This window comes from Taeniopygia guttata, chromosome 18 (genome assembly GCF_048771995.1).
Source record: "Taeniopygia guttata chromosome 18, bTaeGut7.mat, whole genome shotgun sequence".
NCBI classification, from domain to species: domain Eukaryota; kingdom Metazoa; phylum Chordata; class Aves; order Passeriformes; family Estrildidae; genus Taeniopygia; species Taeniopygia guttata.
The window spans coordinates 8,619,754-8,636,876 of record NC_133043.1 but is presented as its reverse complement, the minus strand read 5'-3'; the positions used below and the strand labels follow the sequence as shown (position 1 = coordinate 8,636,876).

At 44.7% G+C, this 17,123-nt stretch overlaps 1 protein-coding gene across 3 annotated transcripts in view; it reads left to right on the top strand.

Annotated features, from left to right (window-relative positions):
• The window catches only part of LLGL2 (LLGL scribble cell polarity complex component 2), a 32,440-nt gene extending 16,323 nt beyond the window's left edge, over positions 1–16,117 (top strand). Inside the window, exons 6-27 of one of the 3 annotated variants that reach the window (XM_072937022.1) lie at positions 276–434; positions 1,140–1,302; positions 1,477–1,609; positions 2,396–2,450; positions 2,631–2,785; positions 6,050–6,267; positions 6,763–6,830; positions 7,800–7,953; positions 8,051–8,155; positions 8,915–9,207; positions 9,467–9,620; positions 9,901–10,051; positions 10,734–10,850; positions 11,362–11,528; positions 12,190–12,454; positions 13,153–13,303; positions 13,544–13,581; positions 14,035–14,082; positions 14,588–14,630; positions 14,862–14,916; positions 15,338–15,399; positions 15,752–16,117. In XM_072937022.1, coding sequence (XP_072793123.1) covers positions 276–434; positions 1,140–1,302; positions 1,477–1,609; positions 2,396–2,450; positions 2,631–2,785; positions 6,050–6,267; positions 6,763–6,830; positions 7,800–7,953; positions 8,051–8,155; positions 8,915–9,207; positions 9,467–9,620; positions 9,901–10,051; positions 10,734–10,850; positions 11,362–11,528; positions 12,190–12,454; positions 13,153–13,303; positions 13,544–13,581; positions 14,035–14,082; positions 14,588–14,630; positions 14,862–14,916; positions 15,338–15,391 — 2,746 coding nt within the window. In that variant the 3' untranslated portion in view covers positions 15,392–15,399; positions 15,752–16,117. Of the gene's footprint in view, positions 1–275; positions 435–1,139; positions 1,303–1,476; positions 1,610–2,395; positions 2,451–2,630; positions 2,786–6,049; positions 6,268–6,762; positions 6,831–7,799; positions 7,954–8,050; positions 8,156–8,914; positions 9,208–9,466; positions 9,621–9,900; positions 10,052–10,733; positions 10,851–11,361; positions 11,529–12,189; positions 12,455–13,152; positions 13,304–13,543; positions 13,582–14,034; positions 14,083–14,587; positions 14,631–14,858; positions 14,917–15,337; positions 15,400–15,751 lie in introns of all 3 variants that reach the window. The other 2 variants (XM_072937021.1, XM_004176341.6) reach the window with 2 other exon arrangements.
• The last annotated feature ends 1,006 nt before the right edge of the window (positions 16,118–17,123 follow it).

The following is a 17,123-nucleotide window of genomic DNA, read 5'->3' as shown; positions in this document are numbered from 1 at the left end:
CTTGGAAATGCTGTTGTGGTTTTAGTTTCACTTGATCTTGCCAGTTTTAGGTGAGCTACTTTTAGGAACACTTAGAGAGGGTTCTGTAAAAAAGATGCCTGGTTCTTTGTCTGTGCATTTGTCAAACATTTCTGACATAATTTGTCTTAAAGCTGATGTTTTCCTTCTTAAAAAAAAAAAAAATCATGCCTCCAAAACAAATGACACTGATAAATGTCCCTGTTATGTTGTTTACTCTCCCAAATTCAGTAACAAGAGTCTCTTTGCATCCCCAGCTCTCCACCAAGTGCCACCCAGGTAACAGCTGTGCTTCCCCATTCCTCACGGGAGGTGCTGTACCTCGGCACAGAGAGTGGCAACATCTTTGTGGTGGAGCTGCCCTCGTTCGGAGTGCTGGAGGACAGGACCATCACCCCCGAGGCCGTGCTGCAGCGGTGAGTGAGCAAACAAGATGTGGAATCCCATTACCAGACACATCCTTTGTTAAAATGTCACCCCAGATTATGTGCTGGGGCCTCGCTGTTGTGTTAGGTATTGTCCATATCTGTCTGACTCTCATGAAAGTAACTTTTGGTACTGGTGTGTGTTAGGTAACAATTTCTGTCCTGTTCCAGCCTGGTGTTGTCACTGTGGGGATAAAGCATGTTCACTTTGGGTGAATCTGCAAACTTTGTGTTTAGTTTTAGAAAAAAAATACTTTGTTTAGCTGTAATTACCCACTTATTTTTTCAACCACTGTCAGAATATCTGGTGCTGCTTTGTTCAAATGGGGTTTTTATCACTTTGCTGGGTGCTGCTGAAAACTGTCCTACTCCACTTCTACTGACATTTCCATCTTACCTTTATTCCGTAAGAGAATAGGGTGGGTGGTTCAAACTGTCTTTACAGTCCTGGGATCCAGTCCTGGAATTCACTGTAAACCTTGGCCTTTCCTTGAACAGGACTGGATGCATATCCATGTGGTAGGCCTGGTGTGATTTGTCCCATAAGATATTTCTGCTGCTTGAAGGATTTGTGGGAAGATTGTAATTACCTGTTTCAACTTTGTTGCTTCATTTCTTGTTCTTACACCTTTTATTACAGTCCTTCAGGGAGTACCTGGAATCAGCTTCTCTTGGTTTTCTCTTCTGCTCCTGCAGGATACCAGAAGATAACTGCAACAGGCGATCCTGTGAGCTGGTGGAAGCCCTTCGGGAGCATCCTAAGAACCCTGACCAGATCCTAATTGGATACAGCAGGGGTTTGATTGTCCTCTGGGATCTGCAGAATAACAAAGCAACACACCATTTCCTGGGCAGCCAGGTATTGATTCAATCCAGAGTCAGTTCAGCAGGGCAGGAAGGGCTCTCACTGACACTCTGAAGACAAATCAGGTGCAGGGAGAGCCTTACAAAGCTGCTTTTTTAGTAAAAACGGGTTGTTTTGGGGAGATAAAAACTCTCTGGAGAGCAGTCATTTGTATGGCTTTCTTTTCAGCAACTGGAGAACCTGTACTGGCAGAGGGATGGCAGCAAATTCATTAGTTGTCACTACGATGGAAGTTACAGCCAGTGGCCAGTATCCAGTGACAACAGGCAGGCAGAGCCTCTGGAAAACACTGTGCCTTATGGTCAGTAAGTGAGGTTTAACTGTTGTGTATTTGCCCAAACTCAAACTAATTCTGAGCTTGTGTAGCATATTCAAGTCACAATTCTCCCTAGTGTTTAATGGCAAAATGCAGAAGTGTCTCTTGAATGGCTTGTAAGCCTTGACTAAGGGATTTCAGCCCAGATTTTGTCTTGGATTTGAAACTCCTTTGCATTGTTGAAGTCTCTCCTGAACATGGAGAGCAAGTCTTGACAAAATTAGTGCCCCTTATGAAGAAGGGTGTTGATGATTCAGCTTTTTGTTTTAGCTGGTGTCCTGTTCAGCAGGAGTTGCTTGGATCCTGTGTAATTAATAGTGAGCTGAGTATATTTTTTGTTGACCTGAGCAGTGATTAAATGAAGCTTCTGATTTGCTGGAAACCATCAAATGGGGATGACCTCACCTTTCGAGTGCAAAGAAGCTTCTAAAGCTCTATCACTTTATATTAGTTTCAGGAATGGCTGTGATTTTAGCAATCCTTTCTAGTTAATCAGCTCCTCCAGCAGCACTTCCACTCCCTGGTAGCCATCAGCAGCATGGTTTAGAGCTGCCCCTGAGCCTAAGCTGTGTTTTGCTGTGGAGTTCTGTGGTCAGTATGTCCCAGAAGACTTGTCTGATGTGGCTTGGTCTAGGGAGGTGGTGCTGTCTCCTGCTAATTTAGGTGGCTCCCCTTGGGGTGGAGGGTGAGGTGACCTGGCTGAAGCAGAATCAGCAATTTCTGGTGAAAGATGCACTTCTTGAATTGTAGCAAATAACCTTGTTTTCTCAGGTCCTTTTCCTTGCAAGGCCATCTCCAAGATCTACTGGCAGACAACAAAAAATGGGTGAGTTTGTGGTGTATCCCTCCAATCTCACCTATTTGACGGGTGCAGCGTGCAATGCCATATGAGCCCTTTAGAGTAACATTATAACGACTTGTTGTCAAACTTTCTTTGACATTTTTTACAAAAAATTCTTGCTCCTTACTTCAGCATAGACCACTTTAACTCTTTCTTTCTCTTAAGGCTTCCTTACATAATATTCCAAGGAGGAATGCCCCGGGCTAGCTATGGGGACCGGCACAGTATCTCTGTTATCCATGGCAGCCAGCAAACAGCATTTGACTTTACCTCACGGGTGATAGACTTCTTTATAATCTTCAGTTCAGATCCTGCTGCAGGTATGTGATGGAAGGGCATTACTGAGGAATTAGGGTAGCTGTGTACGTGTGTGGAAATCTGCCTGGTATAAATAGCATATGAAATGTGATAAGGAGGTCAGTCAGTTGTTTGGGGAGTTTCTGAAACTTCAGCAGAGAATCACAGAATCATTTCATTTGGCAAAGACTCTTAAGATTGAGTCCAGCTGTGAAAGATTCCCATTCAAAAGTGAAATGTAAAATACTGGTGTAAATAAATGGCTGGTTACAAATGCCATACATTCCTCAAAAAAAGTTAGAGTACTCTGTTAATGAGAAAAGATCTCTTAAGCTTATATCTGTTTAAGCTGGACATGGGACGTGACCAGGTCGTGAAATGAGGATCTGAATATTGTTGTTTGGAAATAGCACTTCAAAGGAGGCTAATAATTAAAACCAGAATTTACTCCCACTGAGACACTGCTTCTTTTAATTAGTACCTGGATTTGTGTCTGGAGCTTTGGGTAACAAATCAGCAAAGGGTGACAGAGAACCAAGGGTCAGTATATGGAGAACTTAATTTCCTTACTGCTGGTGAACATGAATGTAAACGGAATAGTTCTCATTCCTGGAATTGTGTAGAGCTTGTCAGATTCTTGCTTCTGTTTAAGAGCTTTCTTGCCCTTACTTCTGCAGTAACTGTACATTCTTTTCATGAAACTGTAAAGGGTTTTCCCCAGTAACTCTTTGTTTAATGCTGGTGTAGTTCTTGCTTCTGGTTAACTTGGAGTAACTGAGTATAAAATGCTATTTCAAGCTCCAAAAAAGTGCAGAATCAAACTAAACTGCAAATTGCTTAGGAGCTTGTAAGTAAATCTTCTGTTACTGGATCTTCTCAGGCTTTCTAGTGTCTGATTTGCCTGCTAGACTGGTTTCCAACCCAATTTGTCCTGTGTCCTACCAGGGAGGGTGGTGACAGCCACAGCTCCACATCCTGGTCTGTCGGTGCAGGCTGGATCCCTCTGGCCTGCTCTGGGAAGCAGAGCATGGATCCAGGGGAGGAATGTCTTGGGAAAAGAGGCAGAAGGAAACAGCTTTTGGATTCCCTCTTGCCTCTCTTCCTAGATCTGAACAGACCCTCTCAAGTCACTAAAAAGAGAGCAGAGAAATCCAAGTGTAACTGAGCAGAAGTGCCTCTGTGTGTCTGTTACTGGTTTTCCCTGCACAACACTGCCTTTCTAAGCATCTCCCAAGTGTGCAGAACCTACAGGTCTAAATCTTCAAGCTCACTGTCCTGATAAACTTGAGGTGCTGTTTCACACTTCAAGTTCAATACTTTTTGGTGTTAAGGAAGGAGACCCTTTCTATGAAATTGTCAGAGTGGAGATTCTGGATAATGGAACAACAGTATTAAAGATGAAAGAAATCTGAGGTTTTTAGTTCTGAGTTGGACTGCTTAGAGTTCAGGTTTTGGATATGATTAGAAATCCTTTAGGATGAAATAACTGAGCAAACAGGCTTTATATTTCTACTTCCCAGGAATTGAATTATCCAGTTAATACCACTGTCGGTGGGTTCAGAGAGGAGCTGCTACAGGAAACTGAAACTGTTGCACTCAGATGAGGAAGTTTTTGACAATAAAATGAGGTTTCTGTGGTTGACAAGGTTCCTTGTGGCTGATTGCCTAAGCTTAGTGGATCTACATAGCTTGCCTTGTTTGCCCTTAAGCAGTCTTCCCTGCAATGGCAATACCAAGGTATTAATTGTATACCAAAGCCACTTAATTTAATAAGCACAAAGCTGATGCATTGCAGCATGGTCGTAGCTGGTGACTTTTCTGAATATGCTGTGGAAACAGTTTTTTAAAAGGCTAACCTTCCTGTTACTTTTTTTTTTTTTTTTTTTTTAGTTAGGTGGGTGAGTGTGTGGCAATCGTGGCAAATTTTACTGCTGTGCCTGCTACTTCAGCAACTTAAAATAGATTCTTGCCACAAGAAATGAGCTCAGATGTGTGGTTTTGCAGGGAAAAAAAATTGTTGAAACAGAGAACTTTCTGCAGGGCTGATATTATTAGTTTTATTATGAAGTCCTATGGGCAACTGCAAATGATGGTACATAGGAAAGCAAAGTAAATCTGAATAGAAAACATTTTTTTCATTATGAAACTGAACTAATTAGTGATGTGTTGTGGCTGGGCCTAGTCAGAGGTGAAACTTGGGGTGCCTCACTAGTGATGCCAAGTACTAATTACTTGAATTTAATTTTGCTGAGTGAACAGTGTTGGTATGTGCTTTCTTGCAAGTGTATACCAGGTAATCAACCAAGTAAAGGAGGGAAGTAAAAGTACAGTTTAGGAGGGAAGGTTGGGGAAAAGTTAAGTAGTTAGGTAGTTTGCTAATAGCTCACTGTTTATCAACCCCAATCCAGGTTTATATTCATTCAGATTTCTGTAGCTGTGTTAATTGTCACTGCTGTGATTCTGGTCTGTGCTTTTGGTTTTCCCCACCAGTTTGCTGCTGTAGCTGACTCGTCAACCTTGCTGCAATAATGTCCTTGTAGACTAAATTTTTTTCACTCAAGATTTTCCATTGTAACCTGAGTTATAATTCTTGTTTGTGTCAGATGTCACCAGTCAACTTATATTAACATATTTCCTTTGTAGTTGTTCCTAATACACATAAGAATTATTAGGTGATGTACACATCTTTAAAAAGAAAGTCCAGAGGATGTGTCACAACATATGAGAAGAAAAGAAAATGAAAAGTAAAAGAGCTGAATTGTAAATACTTGTCAGTTCACGCAGAGAAGCATTCTGCAGAACCCAAGGCATTAGCATGTTTAAGCAGCTTAGCCTGGATGGACTGTGGTCCTAACACAGCACTAAATGGGTCACTGCTGGGGTGTATGCATGTCTTTCCACCCAGTGCTGTTAATTAGCTGCAGGTAAAGTCTTTGGAATTCTGGCTGTTACAGTAGTAAGTATGAACTTTGTGTTATTTAGTCATTGTTAACATTGCTAATTTTATACTCTGCAATGGAATCTATTAAAAGTCATTGTCACAGTCCCAGGAGTGATGTAAAGAAACATGAATTTGCAGTAAATCTTGTAAAATTTGCTGTGAGTGTCTTCAGGTCCATTCATACTCAATAGGCCGAGTTAACACAGAAGCATTTAAAGTTTTTTTCGGCAAAAATGTTCGTGTGGAGGTATGTGATTACAGTTTTCAAAGCAGCCTTACAGGAAGCTTGTTTGCACTGACCTTGGCTGGTCAGTTTTGTCAGCCACAGTGGATGTTGTTTCTGCAGAATTCGATGACCCCTCTGCCCTGGTGGTGCTGGCAGAAGAAGAGCTCGTGGTCATAGACTTGAAAAGTGCAGGCTGGCCAGCAGTGCACCCTCCATACCTGGCCTCCCTGCACTGCTCAGCCATCACCTGCTCTCACCACGTCTCCAACATCCCCCTGAAGCTCTGGGAGCGGATTATCAGCGCTGGGAGCAAGCAGAACATTCACTACTCCAGTATGGTATGGCAGCCGTGTGTCCCCTCCCCCTGCCCCGTGTGTCCCCCGTGTTCCTACGTGTTCAGGTCAGTGTGACTGCCCAGGGTGTGGGTGGTCTGTGTTGCAGATGATCTGCAGAGGGTTCAGCTCCAGCAGACACTGTCCTGCCTCTTAACAGGGTCAAGAGAGGCCTTTTCCCAAAGCAGTACAGTTACACTGGGGAATTAAAATGCGATATTTTTTAAGCTTTGACAAGCCAGAGGGGAAGTCTGAGTGTTCCCAGCTGTTGGTGGTAACAAAGTTCTCATGTAAAAGCATGAAGCTTGTCAAGGAAATGTGTAGAATGCCTTCTAAAAGGCACAGCTGGTGTCAGAATGGGAACATCTAATCCCAACAAAAGCTGACAGCATGGACTGTTTCACTGCCACTTGCACTGGGGTTCATGCCCTCCTGCTGACTTTGTTCTCTGCACACTGTCAGTGCCTAGGCAGTCACACACTTCTCTTACTGTATTTGTAGCCATGGCCCATTGATGGTGGCACCAACATCGCTCCAGATCCTCCACAGAGGGACTTGCTGCTAACGGGGTAGGTACTGAGAACCATCAGGGAGCCCTTTCCAGTTCCCCTTTTTCAACGGACTGAGATTTTCTAATGGAGTTAGTCTGCTCATCTTTTAGGGCAGAGACTGCAGCTTTACAGCGCAGCTTCTCAAAGCTGTGCTGCTGACTTTGTAAAGCAAATTTATTTTGCTGCTTCTAACAGCAAAATTTATTTTGCTGCTTCAAACAGGTCACGATGTCCACAGATAACCCAGAAAGTGGCTGATTTTTAGTCTTGATGTGTTATCCATTGCCCCTACTCCCAAAGTGTGTAGGAGTGCAGGCGCTAATCCAGCCTGGTTCAAAGGCAGCAGTGTTAAAGGGAAGCTTAATCTTTCATGTTTTGAAGCATTTTCCCTCTACCTTACACTCTGAGTCCTAAAATAGAGGTTAGCTTGGACTCCTGTCTGCTTTGATCAGCATGAACAGATCTAGCTAAGAGTTGGAAGTAGCTAGCAAGAGATTGTCTCATTGCATAAAAATGTGCCATTTTGTTTTCAAAGCACTTTTGAGAGTTTCAGGGGGCTGTTCCTCAGATTTCATTCTTGATAGAGCTTGTTAGAAGCTCCTACCCTTGTGTTAGAAGACTGTTGCAAATTTGCACCTGGAGAACTGAGATTAAAGCTTGAAATTTTTTAAAAATATTTTTTTCCCTTCCCTCACAGTAACAGTATTTTTGCCTGGATGAGTTTTTCCTTCCATATGCTAAGCTTTTTGCCTTTTCCATGTCTTTTTGGCATAATCTTAAATTAGTATAATGGTGTCAGATCACCAAGAACACCTGAATTGAAAAAAACCCAACAACCAGAAATAAAACCAAAAACCACAAAAAATACAAGAAGCCAAAAATCTTTCTCCTTGTGGGTTGTTTTTTTGGTTTTGTATTTTCCCCTTTGTTTTACCCTCCATTTGCTGTTCTCCTGTGTGATATGTGCTGCTGTATCCTCCCTTCCAGGCATGAGGATGGCACAGTGAGGTTTTGGGATGCCTCTGGTGTCTGCTTGCACCTCCTTTATAAGCTGAGCACAGTGAGAGTGTTCCTCACGGATGCTGATCCCAATGACAACATGAACACCCTGGGGGAGGATGAATGGCCCCCACTCCGGAAGGTAAGAGAGCTGCTGCTGGTAGAAATTTCCTGACAACCTGGGGAATTCTGATTCCTGCCCCAGTTAAAGACCAGCCCCTCTCTGTTCTCTTGCCTAGGTTGGTACCTTCGATCCTTACAGTGATGATCCAAGACTTGGGATCCAGAAGATTTACCTGTGTAAATACAGTGGATACTTGGCTGTAGCTGGTACAGCAGGACAGGTATTGGAATATGAACAATCCACATAAACATTGTTTTCAGGGCAGGTTTCAGTGTCATCTGGAGATCTGCTAAAATTGAAAACATTCATTTCTCTCATGGTAAATTGATCTGTTTTCTGGAAATGATTCATGGAACCCTGCTCTGGTGAGGCCCCACCTTGAGCACTGCATCCAGCACAGGAAGGACATGGAGCTGGTGGAGTGAGTCCAGAGGAGGCCACCAAGTTGATTAGAGAGATAGAGAAGCTCTGCTGCAAGGAAAGGCTGAGACAATTGGGATTGTTCAGCCTGGAGAAGGGAAGGTTTGGGGCCACTTAATTTCACCCTGGTACTTGAAAGCCTACAAGAAACATGGATAGAGACTACTTTCAAGGTCCTGGAATGACAGAACAAGGGGGACTAGGTTTAGATTAGATATCAGATAGGAAGAACTTTACTGTGAGGGTGGTGAGGCACTGTTAACAGGTTGCCTGGAGAAGTTGTGGATGCCCTGTCCCTGAAAGTGTTTAAGGTCAGGTTGGATGAAGCTCTGACCAGAAAAGGTGTCCCTGTGCATGGCAGAGGTTAGAACTAGGTGATCTTTAAGGTGCCTTCCAACCCAAGGGATTTTCTGCTTTCTCTAGTTGGTTTTAGACATTATCTGCTGTTATTTATCTGTCCTGAGAGGTGCAGTAGTTTAGCAGCTGTAGGGAAAGGCTGCAGCTTGGAGATCTGCCAGCACAGTAAAAGCTGCAGCAGAGGTTGTTCTCTTCCTTCCAGGTGCTGGTGATGGAACTGAATGATGAGGATGCAGAACACGTGGTGGACCATGCTGAAGCAGATCTCCTGCAGGACCAAGAGGGCTATCGATGGAAAGGTCATGAGAAGCTAAAAACTCGAGATGGGCCTGTTCGATTTGAAGCTGGTTTTCAGCCATTTGTCCTTGTCCAATGTCAGCCACCAGCTGTGGTCACCTCTTTGGCCCTGCACTCAGAGTGGAAGCTTGTGGCCTTTGGTACCAGCCATGGGTTTGGGCTTTTTGACCATCAGCAGAAGCGACTGGTCTTTGTCAAGTAAGTGTCATCTTTCCAGGGGGTCTGTGGTAATCCTTATGTTAATGATGACCTGGAATTATTAACAAAGCAAAGTGTGATGAGTGATTTCTCAAGAGCTGTCACTGTAGCAAGAAGCTCTGCTTCTTTTTTCTCCACCCTTGAAGATCTTCCAGAATATTTAAGTGTGTTCCAACATTTGTGCATGTCCTGTTGGACTCCTGGGAGTGATTGTCACCTAGTAGAAAGTGACCATGTGGCTACTGTCTCCCTGTTCCAGGTGCACACTGCATCCCAGTGATCAGCTGGCCTTAGAAGGTCCCCTGTCTCGAGTGAAATCTTTGAAGAAGTCCCTCCGTCAGTCATTCCGGCGGATCAGAAGAAGCCGCGTGTCCAGTAGGAAGCGGAGAGGAGGTGGTGGGAATGCCTCAGAGGTGAGGAGTTCACCTTTCTGGGGTCTGTCTGTTTGCAGCTTGAAGCCTGCTGAGACTGCCTGGAGCAGGAGGTGGTCTCAGCCCTGCTGTCAAATCAATAGCTATTGGTATGAGGGGAAAATGGCAATTTCTGATGCTGCCCTGTTAGATAAAATCAGGCACATTTTTAGAAAAGATCAGAGGACAAGTTCATTGGTGTGCCTTTCTATTGCTGCCATGCTCGCTCTCTCTCCCTGCTGTGTCTACCTCTGACTGACAGAGTGTCTCCTCACCTGTGAAGGTGCAAGAAGCAAATGCCAAGTTTGACCAGGACGTGTTGCAGGAGATGGAACTGGCCCCAGTCCAGCGCAAGATCGAAGCACGCTCAGCAGAAGACTCTTTCACTGGCTTTGTGCGAACCTTGTATTTTGCTGATACCTTCCTAAGAGACAGTGAGTAGGAAAAACATCTCTCTCTTCTTCCAAGTGGGTTTTTACTGCTTCTGCCAAGGAGTGTATTAGGATTTACTGCCAGGAAAACTCAGCACCTCCTGTGTCCTACTTTGTGCTGTGCTGAAAAACTGATATAGAACAAGAGCATATGTTGTCATGTAGAATTGTTATTTAGCCATTCTGGGCTGCTGGCTAATCCAATTAGCTGCCCATTCATCTTTGAATCAAGTCTTTATGTATGATTTTTCAAATGTGCTATATTGGCATCTGACTTTTTAGTATAAACTTTTCCTTCTCTCTTTCCTCTGAAGTTCACCCCTGTCTCCAGCAAGGCCTTTTAGTTTTAGTGAAGGTGGTGGCTGGTTGTGCATCAGAGCCCAAACTGATAGCATGCAGAAATTTATTCTGCTCATCTGTGATATAAATGTGTGAAAACTTGACACAGAAAGTGTGGTGGTTTGTGTGGTGGTACTTTTGCCTTTGCTCAGGTGCAGTGCCCTTTCAAAGGGCTGCTGATGGACCTGTATTAGGAAAAGAATGTTAAGAACTTGCAGTTTGTGCCTGGCAGGTCTCCCCTAATATGAAGATATTTAGGGTGCAAACAGAGGGAGGTTTTGTGCAGCCAAGGAAAGCTGTTATGTCATGGATGTTGCCTTGCTCATGGGATTTTTTGTCACTCCAGGCTCCCGGCACTGCCCGTCCCTGTGGGCTGGCACCAACGGAGGGACAGTCTACGCTTTCTGTTTACGTGTTCCTCCAGCTGAGAGGAGGATGGATGAGCCTGTGAGGGCAGAGCAGGGTAAGTGCCTCCTGAAAGCAGGGTTCTGTTGGGTCTGAGTTATGGCTCACAGGAGTTACGGCCAGAAAAGCAGGGTTGCTCAATTAGTGCTGCTTATCAGTGACTGGAGCCAAGTGTGGCAGTGTCTGAGCTAAGCAATGCTCACTGCAGCAGCTGAGCTGGAGCTCCAGCACTGCTTGATGGGTCTCAGCCTCATTTCCTAATCAGTTCAGAAATGTAAATTTTTGTCAGCTGTCACTGAAGTTTGCCATCAGCCCTTGCTGCACATGTCCCTTGTTCTGACAGCTAGGCCTGTTGTCTTTATGTGACAATGGTTTCTGTTCAACACAGACCAGTCCAATCAGAATGCCCTAATGCCCTTCAACCACCAAATCTTTTTAGACAGCATTTCTATAACCACAGTATATAGGTCTCCAGTAATGAGAGGGTGTGAAAGAGTTTCTAACAATGTTTCTTACTAGACTCTGTTTGTTTTTTCTGTTTGTTTTTCCTCCTTATCTCGCCTGTCTAGCCAAAGAGATTCAGCTGATGCACAGGGCTCCTGTTGTGGGGATACTTGTGTTGGATGGACGCAGCACTCCCCTCCCAGAACCTCTAGAAGTAGCACATGACCTTTCCAAGAGTCCTGATATGCAAGGCAGCCACCAGCTGCTGGTGGTATCTGAAGAGCAATTTAAGGTGAGTGGCACCTATTGAGGGAGAGAGGTGCCTATGAATTGTGCATGAATTCTGCTAAAGCACTGGGCACTGCTTCAGTGGAGAGAGAACTCTCAGGAGTGCTTGTTCTCCAGTACCTGAAGAACAGCCCTGGGACAGCACTTCTGTGTGGTACAGTCCATAAATCAGGTGTGTGCTGGCAAACTGGTGTTCAGCATAGTGCTGCACATGCTGAATATAGAAATTCTGTGCCTATATTACATTAATACTCTGGACAAGTCTGCCTCTGCTTTTGGTTAAGAGCTTTTCTGTTGTTAGTGCAGAAGCAGGAATTTTTATGTATTTTTGTGAAGTAGCTTAAAAGTTTCTTGTTTTGCACACTAACTTAAACCCTGCTCTCTTTCTGTATTAATTTGTAGCCAAATAGGGAAGAGTTTTGAAAAAATGGGGGAGAAGTGTGGTTACAGCCTGAAGGGTAAAAGTGATGTCAGAACAGAAAGACATTTTCACACTGCCTGTGGCTGATTCATTCTTATGCCATGAGCAGGGGATTGGCTCTGGTTACACCTGTGTGTATTCCCTGTGAATGGAAACATTATCCAGGCAGGGAGCAGCAGATGTCCTGGGGAGCTGCTGCTGCCTTTATGCAGGAAGAGGTGTCAGTGTCTCATTCCTGTGACAGGTCTTCACATTGCCCAAGGTCAGCTCCAAACTGAAGCTCAAGCTGACAGCCCTGGAGGGCTGCAGGGTACGGAAGGTGACAGTTGCCAACTTTGGCAGCTGCAAGACTGATGATTACAGTGAGAACGACCTGGCAGTGCTGACCAACCTGGGAGACATCCAGATCATCTCCCTGCCCTTCCTCAAGCTGCAGATCCGCTACCCCTGCATCCGCAAGGAGGATGTGAGTGGCATTGCATCCTGTGTCTTCACCAAATATGGCCAAGGTGAGGTGGGCTTCTCCCAGATCATCCCTCTTGTTGTGTGTTTGAGACAATGGGAAACGGCTTAGTGTTTTTTAGCTGGCTGTGTACACGTGTGAGACTGAGAAATGTGTTCACTGTGTGTTTCTGGGCAGTACTAGCTGCCAACAGGTACCAACACATTAATTGGAAGAAGCAGGGGTGAGTTTATTCCATTACTGTTAATGAATACAGGAGTAAATAGTGGTTTTCAGCTTGGATGTGCCCCTTAGATCACTTCCACCTGGCCACCCTACTCTTGTCTGGTGTGAGGTGAATGGCTCTCTAAGCAGCAGGCCCTGGGAATTGGCTCCTGTACATGCCTGTGTCTCAGCATTCACATTGCAAAACTGGGATCCTGCTGAAGATGGATTGCTGCTTTTCAGTTCATTTTTTGCATCTTTCTGTGCTGTTTTTCCCAAGTGTCAGCACAGGACAACAGAATTATGTCTCAGCATAACCTTAAATTGCACAGTCTCTAGGCAAACCAGAGGAGAGCTGGAGTAATATCTTCCTCAATGATCCCTCCTTGCTTAGATAGAAGGAAAGGCAAACCCTTCCTGCCAAACACAGATCATGCCTAGATCTGTTCTCTTTTAGGATCACCTTTAGTTCTGGAACTGTTTCCTGAGAATTGCCCTTGTTAATTCCCAGTGTCCTTATAAATTCCCAATCCCCTGCAGGTTTCTATCTGATCTCGCCGTCGGAGTTTGAGAGGTTTTCCCTTTCCACCAAATGGTTGGTGGAGCCCCGGTGCATCGTGGACATGCCAGAAGTGACAAGCAACAACCACGTGCACAAATCTGGCACAGAGAATGCTGCAAGGAATTCCAGGTAATGTCTGTAAGCATTCTTGCACACTGACTGTGTCTGAACATGGAGGAAAGAAAACCCCTTTGAAGTTAACATCCATAGAGGGGCTGGCATCAGGAAATGTAACCTTCCCCCGATGGTTTTCCTACCTGGAGTACATGTGGTAGGACAAAGCTGGAAGCTTTGGAACTGGTATCCCTAAACTCTGCACCCCTGTTCTTCAGCATCAGTAATTGTTTTCTGCCTCCTTTCCTTTTTTAGGGGACCAGGAAGGAGTTCACGTGACTGTGGAGAAGATGGTAAGTGAAAAAAATAAGTGTACTGAGGGTAGTATGGTGTGTGTAAGCCTCAAAATGTCTTTCCTATTGCTACAGTTGATAATTTCTACCTAAAAAAGGGAAAATAAGGAAGCATGTGGGGGAAACATTGTGACCTGCCTGGACTGTATTTTAGTTGATAGCTCTGAAGTAAAATGCATGTGGAAGATTCCCTTAAAGGATAGAAGAGTTTTTGCTGGAGGAAAGGTCTGAACTTATTTAGATCTTCTGTTATCCAAACAAGTATTGTTGAAAAAAACAGTTCAGTGTGTGAGAGACTTTAAGGATTACTTGTAAAGCATTCAGTAAAGTCAAAAAGTACTTAATGAGTGGGGGAAAATCCAGTTCCATTGTGCATTTCTCCAAAACTGCACTTATTTCAGGAAAAGGGGAAAATAATTGTTAGGTAAAACAATTTTTCCTACTCTTTTTCAGAAAGGAAGTCTGGGAGGCTGATGGAACATGCCTTACTCAATGATGAAAGTGAGTGAGATAAAGTCTTGCTGCTGAGAGGGAAGGTGCCTTTCTGGGTGGGAAAAGAAGAAAGCTGCTGGAAATTTTGTGAATTCCAGTTCCAAGGGATCTGTAATTACTGATTGGAAATGCTGGGTTTTCTTGAATCCCCAGAAATGAGGGGTTGGACAGATAGCCATGCCCTTGGGCAGGGGTTGTTCTGCAGAGCTGCATTCCCTGCTGAGATAAGAGAAGGGTCTTTATTTCCAATAGGACTTGTGTAAGATGACAGCTGGAACAGACAGTTCCTTTGGGGCTCTCCTACACAGAGATTGGCAACATTTCCTCTGGCAACTGGCTGCTTCAGGCCTGTGTGCCAGCCTGCCCAGTAAAAACCAGGTTGAAGAGGCAGCGATGATCTAAGGACTGACCTCTGAGCTGTGGGAGGCAGGTTCGAGGTGGAATGTGGTCAGGCAGCTGCCTGAAAGCAGATTCCCTCTGGTTTGGCTCACTGCTTTAACTCTCTGCTTTCCAGAAGTGCTGAAGGAGATCCAGAGTACTCTGGAGGGGGGCAGAGGGTGAGTATTAACCAACTTCTCTTCTTGATGGCTGGGGCTGGCAGGGGAGGGCAGCTTGAGGTGGCAGCAGGGGGATGCCACTTGATGGCAGGGATCCTTCTGCTGGAATCTGGTCACATGTGCATCCCACATCTACCAAAGGGCAATAATGAGAGGCAGGCTCTCTTTCACATGCTGTCCCTTGACGTTTTTTAATGAATAATGCTTTGTCTCTTTCTCTCCGAAAAGCAGGAGAGATCACATTCCCACATCCCCAAGGAGCAGGACTCTGAGTATTCGCATACAGGTTTCTATTTGTGTCAACCCATACTGATCTAAGGGCAGGCCACATGGGCTAAGTTGGTCAAGGATGGGACTCTGGAGTTTTAATCCTGGCTTGACACTGTCCCTTGGATGTGTTCAGTGTCTCTGCTCCCATTCTGTCTGTACAATAGAGCTGAGCTACCACCACGGCTGCGGGGCTTTATCTCATCTCCCTAGGATGGTCAGGGGCTACCAAGTGTAGGCAAAGGACTACTGTCTGCAAAGGATGCAGGAAGCTTGGTGGGACTGGTAACTGCTGGTGTGGAAGGATCAGTGACTGCCTGACATGCTCTGCTCTGTGCACTTCCTCTGGACACTGCCTCATCCTGGTCTTCTGTTGGCATCTGGGAGTGGATGGCATGAAACTGCACTGCAATAAGGAATCTCTTCTTGTGTCATTGCAGGAGCTATGCAGAAAAAAATTCGGCAAGAAGTCCGTTAGGACATGGACTAAGTAATGGAGGAGGTAGGTGAGGCTAAAGGTATTTGAAGTAGCCAAAGGAAGCTGAAAGTAGAATGAAATTTCTTAATAAGCTTCAGCTTATTTCAATGCTTTGTGCAGAACTCTGACCTGAATTTTCAGGGTGGGGATCTGCTGGCTGAGCGTTGTGTGAGCACTATTCCGCCCCTTACATGCTACACCAGTGGTAAAGGAAGAGCTAAAAATCCTTTGAAGGCTCCTGACTCTTCCCCTTGTCACAGAGTGAGCTGGTGAGGTAGCCAGAGCTCCCAGCAGCAATCAGTCTATCAGCTCATTAGCTCTGATAGCTTTCACTGCCTGCCTTTTCAAATGGCTTTTGCATTCTTCCCTCCTGCAGCAGATTGACCAGAACTCATGGAGGACATCGTGGCATTGGATCGAGTGCCATAACACTACTGACTGGGCAAACCGTCCCTGGGGAGAAGGCACCAGTGCTGCCAGCAGCCAGCCTGGGAGCTGCAGCTGCAGTGCTGCGCTTCTGCCTCTGCTCCCCTTCAGTGCCTCTTGGAGACCTCTCCTGCTGGAGCCCACCTTGCTTTAGGACAGCAGTGGATGCCGGGTCTGATGCACCACAAGCCTCTGAGTACATCTAACATTCAAATGTTTGCACATTTCTCTTTTCTACTGGGCTGGGTTTTAAATTATAAATGTTTTACTGCCTTGGTGCAGGATTTTAATAAACGCACACTGTTACCTCCAACAATTATTTTTTGTACATTTTTTAAAAATCTTATGGGTATTTCAGTTTTAAAAGAAACATTTAGAAATTTACTTTAAGAAAAAAACATTAAGTAATATATACTAGATTCCTGTGACTGCTGTATGTGGTATCTGAATGAGTAATTTTGGGGTTTGTTTGTTATGGTACTGTTAATACTGGCTTTATGGATTTGGGTAGAATCTATTTTTGTAGCCATTCAAATCGGAGGAAAACTAATTGAATTTGATTTTTGTTTCAACACTACATTGCTCTTTTTTTTTTTTTTTTTTTTTTTTTGCAATAAAACTCTGAATTCCCTTTTGTGATCCTTGTCTCCTCTCATATCTATTCTGCCCTTCAACAGCTTCTTTTATATTGCCCACCAATCCCTGGGAGAAGGTGGAGCTGCCCTCTGAGCTGAGGGGGGCAAAGAGCAGTCCCGGAGGCGAAGCAAGGTGGTGGGAGGGAGGAGCAAAGTGATTGTGTCACCATCCTGCAATCCATATGGGGATGCCAGGAAAGGGCACTGGTTCAGATTATAGTCCCTGGAAGGTCATTGCTGGTTTGTCCTGAATAAATAAATATACATGATAACACTGAAGGGAGACAGGGTTGATCTGGCAGTGCTGCTGTGCTGTCTGCCAGTGGATTTGGAATTGAAGCTGGTAAAACTCTGCAGAGAGCAGCTTGGTCGTCCTTAAAATTGCTTTCCTTTATCCCTCACTTAACAGCACTTTTTTTTTTTCCTGCTACGAAAAGGAACAAAGTATTCTGAAATTTCTCTGCTGTAACTTGCTTGTAGCACTGTGACAGCCAGTCACAGTGGAAGAACTAAATCCTCCTGGAATGGAGCTGAGTAACTGTCCTTGCCACACTTTGGAAACCTCTCCTTGGAAGCCCTCTTGTTTCTACCTCTCTTTGGGAACCCTCTTGATCTTCCCAAACAAGGCTGAGGAATCCTTTCTTACCTAGAGCACAAGGATGGCACATTCTGTTCTGCAGGAGAAAA